The 19,473-nt window shown below is 40.9% G+C and overlaps 1 protein-coding gene across 5 annotated transcripts; it reads left to right on the top strand.

Annotated features, from left to right (window-relative positions):
* SLC25A51 (solute carrier family 25 member 51) lies at positions 540-19,137 on the top strand. 5 transcript variants are annotated; one of them, XM_018052194.1, is made up of 3 exons: positions 540-797; positions 4,574-4,696; positions 14,676-19,137. In XM_018052194.1, the coding sequence occupies exon 3, from the start codon at positions 14,717-14,719 to the stop codon at positions 15,608-15,610; it is 894 nt and encodes a 297-aa protein (XP_017907683.1). In that variant the 5' UTR covers positions 540-797; positions 4,574-4,696; positions 14,676-14,716; the 3' UTR covers positions 15,611-19,137. The 5 variants fall into 5 exon arrangements, with proteins under 5 accessions (XP_017907683.1, XP_017907684.1, XP_005683948.1 ...); XM_005683891.3 differs by lacking the exon at positions 540-797 and adding an exon at positions 811-1,375; XM_018052195.1 differs by lacking the exon at positions 4,574-4,696.

Here is a 19,473-nt window from a genome sequence, read left to right as displayed (position 1 = left end):
TCCAATTCCTTCGGTCCCTCACATCTGCGTGCCTTCCAGTTGGTAAGAGTCAGATCATTATTCCCAGTGATTCTTACAAAGGCCAAGGGATGCATGCAAGGCAGGTGTTACTTTTCAGAGATCTGGGGCTCAGGATCGCTATGATTTGACCTAGGCCTCCTAACTCCAAGTGCAGTGGAGTCCAAGATGTGCAAGTTGTCTGAAATTGAAGGAAACAGGGCTTTTAAATAATCTGTTATTTTAGAGCACACACATTTATATATTCTAAAGGTGTTTTGTGAACTGCAGTATCAGTAGCTGACAAAAGGCAACTCCAAGCATTTGATGAAATCTAACCAATGATACAAAGGGTAGTGAAATGGGGACTTGGAAGGCCTAGGCCCACGTGCAAGCTTGCCATCCACAACTGTCGATTCCCAGTGGTCCTCCCACAGGCTGTGCACTAGCAAAAGCGTTGGCTGTTTGTGGCACGGCAAGGCCACCATACACCAAGGGTACGCTATTCCAGCAAGCGGAATCCCAAAGCCTGACGACAGGTGTGATGGGTGATCCTACACCTGCCCTGCGGCGGCGAACCGCTGCCAGGACTTAGGCGGCATCACCTGACCCTCCGCGGGATTACCGAGAGGCGGTGCGGCCGCGTCTCCCTCACGTGACCGGGCTCGGCGGCGTCGACCGCGTCACGCTCCGCCCAGAGCTCCGGGTCGGTCAAGGTCTGCGCCTGCGCCGGCTCGCAGGCTCACCAACCTGCTGGCGGGCCGCTACCGGGCGTGGAAGCCGGGCGCCCGCGGCGATGGGTGAGTGGGGAGGCAGGCGAAAGGAAATCACGGGGTTCCCCCGACCTCCGCGTGGAGTGAGTGAGTGGAAGCACGAAGGAGGCTCTGCGGAGGCCGCCTGCCCGGCCCCTGGCTCGGTTGCTCGGCGCCCACCCCCTTCCGCGCGCGCGCGCTGCCTCCCCTCGGTGCGCCCCGCTGTTCCCGCGCGCGCCATCCCGGGTGGGGTCCGCAGTCGCCGGGGCCAGCTATACGCTCCCTGCTCTGCCGCCCGCCACCGGGCTTTTCCGGGCCGAGGGCGCCGTCTGGCTGCTGGGAAGAGCCTTTTCGGCAGAGGAGGCTCTGCGTTCATCTGGGCGCGCCCCGGGCGGGGAGGTGCCTCTCGGCGAGCCCTGAGAGCGGGGCGGGGAGGGGCCGGGCTTTGCCTGAGTCCCGGGAGAGCGGCGCTGGGACCTCTGAAGGGCCCCTGCTATCTCGGGGCCTGGGGTTCCAGGACCTCTGGTTCCGTTGAATGTCAGGGACTGGAGAGGCCTGGAAGATCCCGTCCACTCCCCTCCCCTCCCACTTAACCACAGACCGGGGAAATGGACGCCAGGGGAGCGGTAAGTTCAGCTACCCTGCCAAACAATGCTTGTTCTGCGACACCATGTTGCTTCGCGTTGCGAGAAACTCCGTTGTACTAGGCAGGTTTTTTACCGTGATGGTAGGGAAGTGGGGGTGGGCATTGTTGTGAATTGAAAATCTCTGTACCAATTACTAAGCTTATCTAGTAGCTTATCTAGTGGAGCGTGTCGATGCCTCAGCTGTATTTACGCTTTTCTTTTTTGCCACTTACAGCTGTACACATCTGGTCTTAATCCCCACCTGCAAGCAGTGAAACAGAAGCCCTTAAAGTAACTCTGTAGTGCCCTTGTTTTGAAGAATTCCATAAAATCAAAAGGTGTCAGGACTGGTTGGGCCCGCTAGTGGTTCTAGAGCACAGGTTAGGCGCTTTGGATCTGGAGTCACCTCGAGTGCATCCCAGGGAAAGATCACAAGCTGTTACCTTTAACAGGGAGTGGATTTATCTGGTCTCTCCTTTGGTAGATTAAAGTTAGCCTAGAGAAGTGGAATTTTTAAATTATAGACATTGCTTTGTATTTATAGTAGCAAGATAGTGTCCTAACTAGGACCAGAACCGAGATTAATCTTGCTCTGAATGCTGACTCAGACCTGCTGACTTGTGGGAGTCAACATCCTTTGAGAATTACAGTTGTTTTCTCCCCAGTTTTTGCACAAAGACCTTTGTGCTGGCTCACATCTCGGTCTTATCCCGTGGGCTGTAAATTACAGTGAACATTTAGACTTTACACTGTTTTCTTCTGCCACAGAAGTTTGATTGACTCTTGGAGTTTAATGAAAGTCAGCTTAATTAACTTTGTTTCCTAATGTTGACATAGGTTGAGTGTTTTAGGTAGGAAACAAATGTAAAATTATGGCAAATAAGTTTTGCAATAAATTGCAAAGAATTATTATCTGTGTTAAAGAATTTAATTATACAGATCAGTTTAGCAAAGAAATTTAGTCATGTTCACACTCTGGATAAACATACAAAATTTTAAATTTTGCTACAGAAGAATATCCTGCACACTAGCCTTCCTTCTGTTGCTAAATTGAGAACCTGTTCACACTATCCTGGTGTGTAGGATGAAATGAGGGAAAAAGCTGTAAATCTATGACGTCTGGAAAGATTTCATTATATTCCTTTTTCCTAAGGCCAGGCTTATTTTTTAAAAATCTGAAACCCTAAATGTACACATGTTCTTCAGATTCTTAAAATAATTCAGTACAGTAGTCCTTAAGAAATGACTGGCTTCTGTTAGCCACAGTTTTCTGTTTGTTTAATAACAGACCCAAAGAGTCATGACAAAACTAGTTGAAGTACTTTCATTTGCAAAATTTTGTAATGTAATGCAAGTACCATTCCAGTAAGTAAGAGTGAACATGAACAAAATTTCGTTGTTCAGGTGTACAAGTATCTTGGTTTGTGTTATCAAGGATGTATATTGTTAAATAGCTTGTAGGTTGTGACTTTATAATTTAGATTGTTATGTGTTTTGTATGTAAAAATGAAATTTTTTTACATTTACTAATTGTCACTGTGTTAATGGCATAATAACATACATGAATCTGGATGTTTTTGTTGATTTTAACATTGGTTATTCCTGAAACTGAAGAAGAGCAAAGCATTACATGGATATAAAGTATTTCTATGCTAAGTTGTTTTTAAAATATTGGTTAATCTTAGATTGACAAGTGTAGCACTAGTAAGAGTTTGAACTCATGTCTGGCAGCTGAAGCGATAAGAAGAAAGGATATAGAAGACTGATGGATTAATAATTATCAAACTCTGTGCCCTGGCAAACTTCTCAAGCGTCTATAGGACAAATTTTCTTGAACTAAAAATGCTGTTGACGCCTTTAGTTCATTAAGAGCACAAAATGTAACAGAAGATCTGTTTTAAACAAATTAAAAAACTGTTGTTTTTTTCCAGTTCTCCCAAAGTCAGATTTATGCCTACCTGGAAAAGTTGTGTGTGAAGGACAGCTGTTGTGCACGCAGATCATATCCTGAATCAAGGGAGACCTCTGTTGAAAGGGGAGTTAGCACAGTCAGAAACAGGCTAACAGGTTTAAAATTAGGTCTTCAAATACTCCACAGCACAATGCCAGTACTATATAAATTACTTTTGGTGTGAAGGAGGAAGTCGATGCAGCTTTTATCAAAAGTGCTTTTCCAGAAAAAAAGTCGAAATAGTGCAATCAGCAGGTCAGGGAGGCCCCAGCTAGATACCAGATCTGCAGTTTCTTATATCTGTGCTGGAAAATCCTGTTTCTCCTGGATGGACTAAAAGTTCAGAACAAAACAGGGACATTTTAACATTTCTGGCTTCATTTTAAGATCTCAGTTTCTTTCCCCCTCACTCTGTATTTCAGCATGATCCGGCAGAAAGATGGCCACTTTGAAAAGTCTGTGTTTTATTTTCTTTCTGTGGCGAGACTGTTTTGGAGCCTGGATACTTCAGGCTTGTGTACATCCATGACCAGTGTCCCACTGTGGTCAAAAGACTTAGCAGTGGACTTGGTGAACTTGGCTGCTTGCTGCTGCTTTGTTCTCCCACTGATGAAGGTTAGCCTCAGGGTGTTTTTGTCATTGAACCTGTTCAGACTGGAGGGTAGTTGTCAGATATCAGGGTTCATCCATGTAGGATCTTTCCTACACAAGAAAGATTCTCTTCTCCTGAGCATAAATTAAAGATATGCTGTGATGCACGAACCCTAAACAGGCCTGGACTCTGGAAAGGGTGCATATCATCCCAAATCAAAGCCACTGTGGTGAAGAACAGGAGATAATACAGATGGTAAGGTAACCACCAATTAGATCAAAACTCTCCATGGAATGGCTTAAAAACTAATAGTAAAGGTTTTGCTTAAAGCAAAATACATAGCCTTGAGCACTAAAATTATGAAACAAAGAATACATAAAAATAAGAAAATTCCCTTTAAGAAATTAGAAGAACATAAACCCAGAGCAGGAGAAATAAGATGATAAGAAAAACAACATTTTTGAAAACTGAAACATAGTAAAATTGGTAAATTAAACAACTGGTTCTGTGCTGTGATGAGAGCAATGTGAATTAGGTAAACTGGCTACCCTGCTCAAGAAAAAAAGGAATGTAGACACACAAGATTAAGAGTGTTCTTTTAAATAACAAGTGCTTTATAAAACTAAATAAATCAGACTTTTTTTGTTCTGTCTAGGGAAATCCAGTTATCACAGTTGACTCTGGAAAGAACCTAACAGACCAGTAACAATGGAAGAAATTGAGAAGGTCTTTGTAAAGCTGCTCTCCCCCAAAACACCGGGCCCAGATGGTGTTTCAGGTGAATTCTTTCAGCTTTCAAGAAAAAGATAATTATGATAAGATTTAAACTGTGCACCAGCTTAAAGAAGGAAAAATGACAGAATTCTTTCAGAAAGGGAATGGAACGCTGACATCTGAACTTTACACGAAGGTAGTACTGAAATCGGAAACTCAGTATGTTATGGATAATGATGTGAAATTTTAACATATTGGCAAACTGTAGTGGTACATTAAAGGAATATTTCACTATGGCCAAGCAGGATTGCAAGGGTGATAATTGTCAAGCAGTGCACTAAAGTACATACGAAACAAAGACATCAGAAAAGAACAGTAGCACTTTATCCTTGTCGAGCCATCTGTTGTGCTATAGATTACTTCTGGGGGTGCTTCCTATGTATTTATCCAATTAATTGGCTGGCCTGTGAGGTAGACAGCATTCTTATTTTATAAACAAGGAAACTAAGCCATAGGGACATGAAGTAACTTGCTGAAAGTCACACAGTATGTACATAATTCAACCAGGATTGGAACCCAGGAACCCAGGCAGTTATTTGTACCTGTTAAATGTTACACTGGCTCTGTCTCCAGGGTCCATAGGATCCTCTCAGTAGCTTCCTGAAAGCAACTGACCAGAGTTCAAGATAGATTCCTAGCGTAGTGGTGGTGGAAAAAAGTGGAGGTGATCATAAAACAGGAATAAATGTGTATTCCCTTCTCATGTTTGAAAAAACTAAGAGGCCCTTATTAGGTGATTATTAGTGGCCAAAACAAAAACAACACCCAGTTGTGGATGTGATGGGTAATAGAAGTAAAGTCTGATGCTGTAAAGAGAAATATTGCATAGGAACCTGGAATGTTAGGTCCATGAATCAAGGCAAATTGGAAGTGGTCAAACAGGAGATGGCAAGAGTGAACATCGACATTTTAGGAATCAGTGAACTAATGGACTGGAATGGGTGAACTTAACTCAGATGACCATTATATCTAGTACTGTGGAAAAGAATCCCTTAGAAGAAATGGAGTAGCTATCATAGTCACCAAGAGTCCAAAATGCAGTACTTGGATGCAATCTCAAAAACAACAGAATGATTTTTGTCCATTTCCAAGGTAAACCATTCAGTATCACAGTAATGCAAGTCTATGCCCCAACCAGTAATGCTGAAGAGGGTGAAGTTGAAAGGTTCTATGAAGATCTACAAGACCTTCTAGAACTAACACCCAAAAAAGATGTCCCTTTTTTTATAGGGGACTGGAATACTAAAGTAGAAAGTCAAGAGCTACCTGGAGTAACAGGCAAATTTGCCCTTTGAGTACAAAACGAAGCAGGTCAGAGGCAAACAGTTTTGCCAAGAGAACACACTGGTCATAGTAACTACCCTCTTCCAACAACACAAGAGAAGACTCTAAACATTGACATCACCAGATAGTCAATATCGAAATCAAATTGATTATATTCTTTGCAGCCAAAGATGGAGAAGCTCTATACAGTCAGCAAAAACAAGACCAGGGGCTGACTGTGGCTCAGATCATGAACTCCTTATTGCCAAATTCAGACTTGAAGAAAGTAGGGGAAACCACTAGACTATTCAGGTGTGACCTGAATCAGAGCCCTTACGATTATACAGTGGAAGTGACAAATACCTTCAAGGGAGTGATTAGACCTGATAGAGTGCCTGAAGAGCTATGAACTGAGGTTCATGACATTGTACAGGAGGCAGTGATCAAGACTGTCCCCAAGAAAAAGAAATGCAAAAAGGCAAGATGGTTGTCTGAGGACGCCTTACAAATAGCTGAGAAAAGGAGAGAAGTGAAAGGCAAAGGAGAAAAGGAAAGATATACCCATTTGAATGCAGAGTTCCAAAAAATAGCAAGAAGAGATAAGAAAGCATTCCTCAGCGATCAATGCAAAGAAATAAAAACAACAGAATGGGAAAGACTAGAGATCTCTTCAAGAAAATTAGATACCAAGGGAACATTTCATGCAAAGATGAATACAATAAAGGATAGAAATGGTATGGACCTAATAAGCAGAAGATTAAGAAGGGGTGGCCAGAATACACAGAATGACTATACAAAAAAGATCTTCATGATTCAGATAACCATGATGGTAGAGCCAAACATCCTGGAATGTGAAGCAAGTGGGCCTTAGGAAGCATCACTACAAACAAAACTAGTGGAGCTGATGGAATTCCAGTTGAGTTATTTCAAATCCTAAAAGATGATGCTGTGAAAGTGCTGCACTCAATATGCCAGCAAATCTGGAAGACTCAGCAGTGGCCACAGGACTGGGAAAGGTCAATTTTCATTCCAGTCCCAAAGAAAGGCAATGCCAAAGAATGTTCCTACTACCGCACAAGTCCTCTCGTCTCACATGCTAGCAAAGTAATGCTCAAAATTCTCCAAGCCAGGCTTCAACAGTATGTGAACCGTGAACTTCAGATGTTCAAGCTGGATTTAGAAAAGGCAGAGGAACCAGAGATCAAATCACCAACATCTGCTGGATCATCAAAACAGAAGAGAGTTCCAGAAAAACATCTCCTTTTGCTTTATTGACTACGTCAAAGCCTTTGACTGTGTGGATCACTACAAACTGTGGAAAATTCTTCCAGAAATGTGAATACCAGACCACCTGACCTGCCTCTTGAGAAATTTGTATATAGGTCAAGAAGCAACAGAACTGGATATGGAACGACAGACTGGTTCCAAGTCAGGAAAGGAGTACGTGAAGGCTGTATATTGTCACCCTCCTTATTTAACATATGCGTAGTACACCATGCGAAATGCCGGGCTGGATGAAGCACAGGCTGGAATCAAGATTGCGGGAGAAATATCAGTAACCTCAGATATGCAGATGACACCATCCTTATGGCAGAAAGCAAAGAACTAAAGAGCCTCTTGATGAAAGAGGAGAGTAAAAAAGTTGGCTTAAAACATTCAGAAAACTAAGATGATGGCATCCAGTCCCATCACTTCCTGGCAAATAGATGGGGAAAGAGTGGAAACAGTGTCAGACTTTATTTTTTGGGGCTCCAAAATCACTGCAGATGGTGATTGCAGCCATGAAATTAAAAGATGCTTGCTCTTTGGAAGAAAAGCTATGACCAACCTAGACAGCATATTCAAAAGCAGAGACATTACCAACAGAGGTCCATCTAGTCAAAGCTATGGTTTTTCCTGTGGTCATGTATGGATGTGAGAGTTGGACTGTAAGAAAGCTGAGCGCCGAAGAATTGATGCTTTTGAACTGTGGTGTTGGAGAAGACTCTTGAGAGTCCTTTGGACTGCAGGAAGATCCATCCAGTCCATCCTAAAGGAAATCAGTCCTGAATATTCATTGGAAGGACTGATGCTGAAGCTGAAACTGCAATCCTTTGGCCACCTGATGCGAAGAACCGACTGATCAGAAAAGACCCTGATGCTGGGAAAGACTGAAGGCAGGAGGAGAAGGGGACAGCAGAGGATGAGATGGTTGGATGGCTTCACTGACATGATGGACATGAGTTTGAGTAGGCTCTGGGAGTTGGTGATGGACAAGGAAGCCTGGCATGCTATAGTCCATGGGCTTGCAAGGAGTAACATGACTGAGCGACTGAACTGAGTGCTAGAGAAATGGAATCCATTTTTAATGGGAAACAAATTTCCTAGTACATGGCAGAGGGCAGGGGCTTAAATTATCATTGTAGATGTACTAATTCTTAGAATGAATGCAGAGTGAAGTGTTGGGGGTTACAGTGTAATTTGTCAGATGAAATTGTGTAATAGCTCTGGGAAGACATTCTGCAGTTCATGTTTGCAGCCCAGTCCTAAAGATGGGCAGGGAGAGATGGTAAACAGATTACTTGAGTGGAAACAAATTTTATATGGTCTAGTTGATCGGTGAATATTTTTGTATCATGATGACTTGTTTGCCCACATAAACTTGAAACTGCTAGGACTTGGTTATACACAGTCAGATGATAAGAACTTCATGTTCCTCAAACCAGAAGCCAGCGTCATGCTTCACATACTGGAGTTCTCACAAATGTCAGAGTGTAAGGACATTTACTATTACCGTAGTTCAGTTTTGTCCAGCAGGTACATGCCAATCTGATAAGAAAGATGCATACTATAAAGGAGAAGGCAAAGTTATTTGATATTTTAGGTAGTGGAAACGAGCAGATCCACCACAAAAAACTGAGAAATAGAGGCTGTTGGCCGCCTTTAACCTTAATACACAGAAACTGGTAACTATTTCATACGCAGACAAAGAGCAGAAAATTAATTGGAAGGAAATAACTCTTTCATAATAGGGACTAAAAAGGTAAAATACCTGGTCATGAGAAATTTCAAGATCTGTGAACAAAATTTTAAATGCTGCTAAGGTTTCTGAAAGTAAATAGGAAGAAAGCACATCCTTGTACAGTTTTTTTTTTTTCCAAGGTTCAATTTAAGAGAAAGTGACAGTTATTTAAATTTATAAAGTCACTTCTATGAAATACCAAGATTTGGGGGAGGAATATGACAAAAATACACTCAACTTTACCTGGAAACTTAAATGAAAGTGGTAAATGAAAACCACAGAAGTTGTAGAAGAAAGTATGGATTACTTATAATCCATGTTTATACTTCAAGAATAGTGAAGGCCTTCTATGGGGCACACAAAACCTAGAAACCAGAATCAGTAGACGTCATATCCATATTAGGAACTTCAGTATCACAAAAATGATACAAAGTGGAGAAAGTATTTGCCACAACTTGGTTAATGTAACTAGGATTGATTTTCTTCAGATATGAAGAAATCATACAGATTAACAAAACAAAATGCCTTCCGAAAAATGGATAATGTGAAATTTTACAGTAAAAGAAATTCAAATGGTTAATATGAAAAATGCTCAATTTTGATCAAAAAATTTCAGTGACAAGTTTTTTCTCACCAATCAGATGGGCGGAAATTACTGTTTAATACGTGGTGTTGGAAATGGTAGGGAAACTGGGAACTCGCATACACTTAATGGAAATATAAATCACGGTAAGGTTTCTGAGGGCAATTTGGCATAGCTTTCAAATTAAAATGTACTGCAGTTTGAGCCAGCAGTCCATTCTAAAGATTTTACCCTACAGATAAACTTGTGAGAGTGCACCAGGTGTAGTTACAAAGTTGCCCATCACAGCATTGTTTAAAAGGAAAAAATCAGAAACAGTGACCATAAATAGGAGATAGAATAAATTACATATATCCATTTGATAAACTACTATATGACCATTCAAAACACTGGGGTATCTGCTGCTGTTAGCAGATTTTTAAAAGATGGAGAGGTTGGTGGGGGTGGGATGGAGTGTGTGATTAGAGTCAGGCTGAGTAGTAAGGAGGGTTTGTCAGTGGTGAGGCAGGAGATGAAGAGGACCTGGGCTAGGGCAGTGAGCCTGGAGGAGAAGACATACGTGTATTTCATTAATTACACTTTTATTTTCTCTTAAGAAATATCTTTTTTAAATGTGTATTTTTTAGTTTATTTTATTGAAGTACGGTTGATTTACAGTGTTATTTTCTACTTTACAGCAAAGTAATTCCATTATCTATATATGTATATATACATTCTCCTTTGTATTTTTTGCCATTGGGGCTTATCACAGGATATTGAACGTAATTTCCTATGCTATATGGTAGGACCTTGTTTATCCATTCTCTGTATAATAGCTTGCATCTGCTAATCCTAAACTGCTGCTCCATCCCTCTCCCAACCCCCTCTGCAACCACAGTTTTTACCATCCCTTTATTCCCCATCGTGATAGTACTAAACAACATTTAGAGATAAGTCCCAGTCCTGCAGCCTCTGCCAGAGGTGACATTTGTTCAGGTGAATACAGTGTTTTGGTGTCCAGGGGTAGTGTGGCTGCTCTGGTGATGGGGGCGAACAGTGAAAAGTTAGGGCCCTGGCGCTGTCTCGTTTTACAGGTGTGACCAGGTGACAGCAGGGAGAAGAGCTCCTGACTCCTTTTATTACCTTCTTTGGGGCAGGCTTTCCTTGGAGAAGGAAATGGCAGCCCGCGCCAGTATTCTTGCCTGGAGAATTCCATAGACAGAGGAGCCTGGCAGGCTCCAGTCCACTGGGCCTGCAGTGGTTTCCAGGCATAATTTTTCTCAATTGAGGGCATGTTTATCTTTTCTAATAGAAATGTGATAGCAAGCCAGCTCCAACTGCAAACAGCCATTGGGCTCGAGTATATAGATGTCACAGTTTCTTCTTCATATAGTCTGTCTTCTGGGAGAAGGGCACACAGATCTTGGTATAACATGCCTAAGGAAAAGAGTTTGTTTCTGTTGGCTTCACATGAGAAAGGTTAAAAAAAAAACAGCATCAGAGGGTCTTGGGATCATCATGAGGGTCTCTGGTAACGCAGCTTTTGTGTCACTGACTGCCACTCATCCATCTCCCTCCACAGTAAGCTCCAGCCAGACACGCTCCTAAGGAGTGTGATGCAGCTGCTCCTTTGATACAGGGCCTCCGTCTTAGCCTGCCTTTGGCCAAAATGTGCTTCACCCTTACGTACCACCAGAGTCCTATTCACCCTCCAGAGCCCTGCCCAGAAGTCACAGCCCCCCGTCTTTCCCTCCAGGCGGCTGATTAATGGCCCCTTCTTCTGTGGGGCTTATACCTTGTACACGTTCCTGTGGCGGCATTTACCACACTGTGATCCAGTCATTTGCATGGCGGGTCTCCCCTGAGGCCAAGGTCGTTTTTATCCCTAACCTCTGAACATTACAGGAGTTGAACAAATTGGTTGAATTAAAATAAAATCTCTTAGTAGACTGAGGAGACCAGTGTAAAAGCAGGCAAAGAAGAAGAAATTCCTAACAGAAGTAAATGAAAATACCATCTTGATGATGATGTCATGCAAGTCTGAATGAAGCAAACTGAAGAACAAGTTCAGAACTCTCTGTGTCCCCAGCAAACTCCTGGGATCTGGCCGCTGTGCTCTGCAGCTGACTTCTGCCCAGAGCAAGGGTGGGCAGCCATGGCTGGGCACACGTGTGGAGGCAGCCTCAAGGAGGCACAGCAGTTTGCCTTTGGTCACTTGGGAACTTTGTCATGTCCCTCTGTCACTGATGGCCTTTTGTCCTACTGATTAGACCTTTAGATTTATCACTGTCGCCAACTAATTCAACTTGAAGAAGACAGAAAAGGAAAATATAGCATTACTATGAAATCAGAAAATATAAAACTAATTTTGGCTTTTCTATTTCTTATCTAAATATATTAATTAAAATGTGATTGTGCCATGTCAATAAAAGTATTCTCCCTTATTTTTTATTTTTTCTGTGATACTTTATTGATCAAAAGAAGGACTCACTGCTATCCAACACTTCATTAACACCATTAAAAATTCAAGTGAATAAACTGAGCCTTAAATGTAAACACTGCTGTATTTTTAGTACCTGTCTGGCACCCTGTCAGTTGGCTGCGTCTTCATCTGTGCAGTGCGTGCCTTTCTGTCCCGCATCTTGATTTTGGCTCTGTATTCCTGTTAAGAGCACTGGTGTAATTGTCCTGTAGGTGAGTCTTTGTGTACCTCTTCTGTTAATGACTGTTTCCCTAGGCTATATTTCTAGAAGGAAAGTTAGAGTCGTGTAGGCGTGTGCTGTATTTTCTGTCCCGTGTCTGTGGCTGTTGCACATGGGAGCTGAACATATGCTTTCAGATTCTGCACCTCACTGTGCACACTGCTCCACCTTCATGTGATGGCATTTCTCTTTAACATCTTCTGTCCTGAATGGTTAGCAGTTTACGGCAGCATGTGTGTGGTGTGGGGAGGGAAGAACAATACATTTGTTTGGGAAGGGGGGTGGTTTTATTTTGGTCATATGTCAAAGACCTAGATGGTTTATGTGGCCTATTTTATTCTTGTAATTACTTATAATTGAACCCCTTATATGTATTCTTCTCTAGGTATGTGGTTCAAAAAAAAGAAAAAAATGTATCCTAAGATTTACCATCTTAACCAGTTTTAAGTATAAATTCAGTAACATTAAGTATATTTACATTGTTATAAAACAGATCTCCAGAAGTTTTTCATCTTGCAGAACTGAAACTATACACATTAGTGAACAATATAACTCTGTTCCCACCTCCCCCAGCCTCTGGTAACCACCATTCATTCCGCTTTTCATCTCTATGAATTTGACTACTTTAGATACTCATGTAAGTGGAATCATGTGGTTATTTGTCCTTTTATAACTGGTTTATTTCCCCTTACCCTCACAGTTGATTCATGTTGTAGTGTGTAACAGGATTTCCTTCCTTTTTAAGGCTACATAATATTCTGTTGTGTGTGTATACCACATTTTGTTTATTCATCCAGACACTGGGGTTGCTTTCACCTCTTGGCTCTGTGAATAGTTCTGTGAACTTGAATGTGCAGAAATCTCTTGGGAACCCTGTGAGGAACTCTTTTGGGTGTGTTCCCAGAAGTAGGATTGGTGATGGTATCATATGGTGGCTCTGTTTTTAATTTTTTGAAGAACTGCCATACTGTTTTCCATAGTGGTTGCACCATTTTACATCCCCACTAAACACTTGTTCTTTTCTTTTCTTTTTTAAAAGCAGCTGTCCTAATGAGTATGAGGTCTTCATTTGCATTTCTCTGACAATAAGTGATGTTGAGCATCTTTTTGTATGTCTGTTGGTCATTTTGTATACCTTTGGAGAAATGTCTGTTCAAGTCCTTTGCTTGTTTTTAATTACGTTGTAGATGACTGGCAGGGAGTAATCTGTCTTTTTTTGGAAAGCGTATGTATTCCAGCGGTAGGACCGTGCCTTCATTCTATTCAGTGGGCTATGCCTATGTATTTAGGCTTCAGATCTTTTTCAGCATGGTCTGGTACAGCCAGTCTGTCCCAGGACAGCCCACCAAAGTCACTGCCATCTGTGGTGTGACAACAGAAACATGCACTCTGGAGGCAGACTTCATTTCAAGATGCCAGCTCCACCAGTTACTAACTGTTTCTTGGATGAAGGGGATATTGGTTTTTCATTTGTAAAACTGGGAATGTAATGTTTGTGGAGTTGTTTTTGAGAATTACATATGTGAAAATAGTATACAGTATATACCTGCAGGCTGTCTTTGACCCTGTTCTCCCAGCCTTCACAAAGTATACACTGGCTGTCCCTTACCTGTGTTCCCACAGTAGATATTATCATAGAAGGTATTACACTGAAGTGATTGTCTACCTTGGCAGTCCTCTGTTAGATTGCAAGTTCCTTGTCTTTGAATCTCTAGCACTTAGCAGAGGACCTAGTTTAGAGTAGATCAGTAGATACTAAGTAAGTGTTAGCAAACAGAATGATTGAATGTGTGTCTTGTTATTTTATTACTTACAAGAGCCCTTTGAATCTGTTTCAGGATAATAGCATGTACCATTATGTAGTTCAGGCATTGTATATGATCTAGTCCAGTGGTTCTCAGATTTTTTGGTCATTTTACAAACTTAAAAACTTTTTGTGGACCACCCCCCCCCCCCCCCGCAAAGAGCCTTTATTTGTATGGATTAATATTCATGGTCTTAGAAATAAAAACAAAATTTTAAAATATTTGTTAATTCATTTTAGAATAACAGCAATAAACCCATATACATGTTAACATAAGCAACACATTTTCGTGAAAAATAATCATTTTCCCTCCCAAAAAATTAATGAGAAATGTGTTTTACAGTTTTGTAAGTCTCTTTAATGTCTGGCTTAAAACATCAGTGGCATCTCATGTCTACCTCTGCATTTGATCTGTTGTGGTAAATTGGTTTGGTTGAAGTATATGCAGAAAATCCAGCCTCACGCAGATATGTAGCTGGAAAAGGGAGGACCCCCTGGACTGCTGAAAGGGCCTCAGGCCGCCAGCCCCCCCGCTCCCCCCGCCCTGCTAAATGTAATAGAGTCCAAAAATTGGAGGAAGGATTAGGGGAATTTTTCATGTGTTTAGTACTGTATATAAAGGTTTACCTGTTATCATTTTGTTGTTTGTAGGTTAAAAAAGTCCTTTGTGACGGAGAAAGATCTTAAGCAACATGATGGATTCAGAAGCTCATGAAAAGAGGCCCCCAATCCTAACATCTTCAAAGCAAGATATAGCACCTCATATTGCAAGCGTTAGTGAAATGAAGCATTACCTGTGTGGCTGCTGTGCAGCATTCAACAACATAGCAATCACATTTCCCATCCAGAAGGTCCTCTTTCGGCAACAGCTGTATGGAATCAAAACCCGGGATGCGATACTTCAGTTGAGGAGGGACGGATTTCGAAACTTGTATCGCGGAATCCTCCCCCCATTAATGCAGAAGACAACCACACTGGCACTTATGTTTGGTCTGTATGAGGATTTATCTTGCCTTCTCCGTAAGCATATCAGTACGCCAGAGTTTGCAACCCGCAGCATGGCCGCAGTCCTTGCAGGGACAACAGAAGCAATTTTCACTCCACTGGAAAGAGTCCAAACATTGCTTCAGGACCACAGGCATCATGACAAATTTACAAACACTTACCAGGCTTTCAAGGCACTGAAATGCCATGGAATTCGAGAGTATTATCGAGGCTTGGTGCCCGTTCTCTTCCGTAACGGATTTAGCAATGTCCTTTTTTTTGGCCTTCGAGGTCCCATAAAGGAGCACCTGCCTACAGCAACGACTCACAGTGCTCATTTGGTCAATGATTTTATCTGTGGAGGCCTGTTGGGTGCCATGTTGGGAATCTTGTTTTTTCCAGTTAATGTTGTAAAAACTCGCATGCAGTCTCAAATTGGTGGGGAATTTCAGTCTTTCCCCAAGGTTTTCCAAAAAATCTGGCTAGAACGGGACAGGAAACTGACAAATCTTTTCCGAGGTGCGCATCTGAATTACCATCGGTCCCTCATCTCTTGGGGCATAATTAATGCGACTTATGAGTTCTTGTTAAAGATTATATGAAAGAAATTGGTTCAGTGCCATTTGTCAACTGAATAGACCTAAGATGGATGCAATTTGGCCTTATAAATTGGTGTCATAAATCCAGGGCACAGTGAGTTCTAGGCAAAGCTATTTTCCTTAAACCCCAACAAATTCAGAATAAAAGGTTTCAGTAGGAAATTTTAAAGGTATTTTTTTGAGCGGGGTGGGATTTTTAAAATCATTATCTGAGACCTTTAGGCTAGTTGCCTTATTACTAGCTGTCTCTGATAGCTTTTGATAAGGAAACAAACAGCCAAGGTGTGATTCTCTTCTCCAGAAGTCTTCTGTACTGAAGCATAAGTGGCCATGGCCAGCCAGAGAAAAGGCTCTTAGGGTCCCATGAATTCTCAAACTTACTTCTATTACTCCATTTCTTGCTTCTCTGCTCTTAGGAGGAGACGCAAAGGGTAGTTTTTGTGAACTTAAGCATGTACATGGTAGAACAGTGGAGCAGAACAGAGAAGAAAAACAGTTGATTATGTGTAGGCTTTTCATGATAAATTGCTTGTATTTATTTTGAAACTAAGCACCTCTTGTGATGGTCATTATCTGAGTTATTTGTCTAGACATGGTAGACTCAAGCATGCTAAGGTTTGCTTTCTAGGGTTGAAAGTTTTCTCTGTAGTTCTGAACGTGACTTTAAACCTTTCCAAAATATTTTTATATTTCACTTATTTCATTGCCAAAAGATCTGGAGACTTAAATTTTGTTGATTTTGTTTCATCCCATCAAGTTTCATATTGCAGGTATCCCCCACTTTTCCAGAGTTTCCTTTATGCCACTTCGCTTTTAGATAAGACCTACATTAGTACCTGTTTTCACTAACCAAAAGATGATTTTTTTCTTTTACAAAAAGAAATTGCTTCTTCACTCTATGCCATTTCGACTTAGAAAAGGTTCCATGGGAATGCAGGGGAAACCTGTAATTGTATTTCGGATCTAGCTCTGTTAAGCTCAACTTCTTTGAATTGTTTTTCCCAACTTAGTGAAGAACTTTGAAGTTTTTTTTAAATTTTTCCTTTCAGTATTAGTTTGTCATTTTCAAGTATCCTATTCTCTTGAAACTCCCTTTAAAAAACAACAAAAGTGCTTCCATTGTATTTTGGAAGTCTATTAAATAATAAGACCTCAGATTTTTTTTTTTTTTTCCTAGTTTCTAAGTGTTCCAGAGAAGGAGGGGAAAAAACTCAGGATAACTTTCACCCACAGTGTTAAGCTGTCTTTTTTATTTTACTCTTGAAAATAGAAACTTCTGTTAGGATCTTTACATTTTGGGAACTCAGTTTTACCATTTTATCATTTAAATAGTAAGTCAGTTTGAGAGGATAAGGCCTAAATAAAGATATTTGAAATATTTTAAATTCTAGAAGTTGGTGATAGCTGGGTAGCATAGTTTATCCCTTACCTAACAGACAAAACTTTGCTTGTCAAAGGAATTGGATTTTAAAATATTTTCTTCCAGATAAAAAAGCAAAGGGGTTCTTTCAGTTGGTATTGAATAACTAGTAAAACATACCAGATATCCTAGAAAAATGGTTTATCAGCTTTTAAAAACTCCACATCTGTAAGTATGATGTAGTTAAGATTGCTTTCTAGCATTTGACATGGGCAGAGCACCTAGTTTTTATTAGCAGTCTTTCATCATTCTAGATAATTACATGTGAATATGTGCACATGCTGACCAAAATAAAATCAGGGCCTCAAATGATAGTTTACTCAGTTCCTGGACAGGTAGTCCAAAAAGGTGTTTACCTCCCAGTGCAGGATGGCTGGTCAGGACCACCATCCTTCAAGCTGTGAAGGATTGGGGGCGTCATCAAGTGTTTGCCAGCTGGTAGTGAAGCTCACTAGCTTTACAGAGGCTCTTTGGGAATGTTGTGCTGGAAATGGCAGTTTATTCTACAAACTGAGGTACAGGTATAAGGATTTGAGAAAATAAGTATTTAACGCCAAATAAATGAGAGTAGCATCTTTTGGCCTATGGAACAGAGTCAGGATTTAAAACATTGAATTTCAGGGATGGGCGGCAAAGGCACCGTGGTGCCTGAACCTCTCCTTCTCTTGTGTGTCCTGCGCTCGCGGGCATATCTGGGTGCTCAGCATGTGGTGGGTGAGTCAGCCTGGGGTCCCGCCCTGGCCCTGTGGGTGGACTCTACTGGCGTTCAGTTCTACAGGGCTTCCTTTTGCCTATACACTCCATGTAGGTGACAGAAATCTAAATTCTAAAGCACTTTTGTGAAATAGAAGTGAAGTGAGAACTGGAAGGCTGCTTTGGTTTCTGCTATCGCAAACATGTGGCATTTAAAAACAATAAATATTTTTTAATGGATTTAACTCACTTTATTGATTTCTTTGTCACTTTTTACAGCTTTTGAAGACCAAACTGCAAATACATTACCAGGGATGGTTTTGTGTTGTCCTGTAGTTTCTTAAATTTGACAGAAAACTCAACAGAACTTGTGGTAGCCAACAGCTTTGTCTGAAATTTAAAAGAAGTCAAAATGTGTTATTAGTAAGTAAGAGATTCTAACTTCTTTTTACCTTCAGTGTGAATTAGAATGGTAATAATTTTGAAAAGGCAAATAATGATTGAATGACTTTTATCTGAAAAGCTTTAAAAGTGGCCTTTCTGTTACATATGTGGTGCAGACGGCTCAGAGCACAGCACAGCAGTTCAGGTCTTGCCTCCTATACTTCATTCTGATGCTACCAAAAATATGTTACAGATTCTATACAAACACCTGTAGAGTGGTATGAGCCCTCAGGACTGCACTACAGAGTAAACACAGCCTCTGTATGGTGGCAAGTGTGTCTTCATTTCTTTTGTGGTTGGAGATAGTCGGTGCTTTTTTGTCTCAATAGTCAATATTACATATAATCACCTGCTATATATTGTGAACTGTGCAGTGAAACAGAACTGTGTGTATATAATCAGCTTTGGAGACCTGAAATTCCCTAGCTTGGTAACATGGAGATACTCAGTCATAAGGCAATACAGACCTTAAGACGACGACGACGGTGGTCCTGGAGGCCTTCGCAGTAAGCCAGTCGTACTGACCGAGACTATACAGTGTATAGATGAAGCACTGTTGTGTGAGGGGTGTGCAGTCAGAGTGGAGGCGCAGTGGCGATCATTTAAAGAAACGGTAAGCACTCAGACTTGATTCTTTGAAAATAATCTGTTTTCTCATGTGCTTACAAATGAGTATCAAAGACTTGAATAGGCAGTCTCCTTAAATTTGAGGATTTTTAGTTTTTAATGCTGCCTTTTTGCCTAATACTGAATATATGCTTGCCTAAATGGCTCCCAAATTGTGGGGGAGTCTCTATGTTTCCTTTTTTAAAGTTTCATTATTAAAAGTGGTCAAGCACACAAAGCTGGTTTTGTTTGATATTTTGAGTTTTGTGACTATATTAGTTTAAATGAAATCTGTTAAATGTTTCAGAGTTAATGTGCTTCTTTTGGTATTTCTGTTTGGAATAAAGTTTTGTTTTGTTTTTTTTAAGTCCTTTCTATTTGGTCTCTCTTGTGGTTGGGTTACGGTTACTAGCACTTTCCTTTTTGTAGTAGGTTAGTCTCTTAGTCTTTTTCTTGGTAGAACATTTAGCATGCTACCTTGACTCTTAGTGACTCCACCTCATAACTGTAACTAAAACAGTTCTTCATTGATCCATTTTGTTTGGGCAAGAAAAGTTACAAATGTTTCTTTTCCAAATAGGTTACTGCAAAGCATTTTCTTTTTAACAGGCTTTTTCCAAATAAACTTTTACCTTACTGAGTATAAACTGTCTTGGTAAATTCAGCTTATTAATACTTTGTATTATAATAATGTATCTTCAGG

Source organism: Capra hircus, chromosome 8, assembly GCF_001704415.2.
Source record: "Capra hircus breed San Clemente chromosome 8, ASM170441v1, whole genome shotgun sequence".
Taxonomy (NCBI): domain Eukaryota; kingdom Metazoa; phylum Chordata; class Mammalia; order Artiodactyla; family Bovidae; genus Capra; species Capra hircus.
This window is presented reverse-complemented; position numbering and strand designations above follow the sequence as displayed.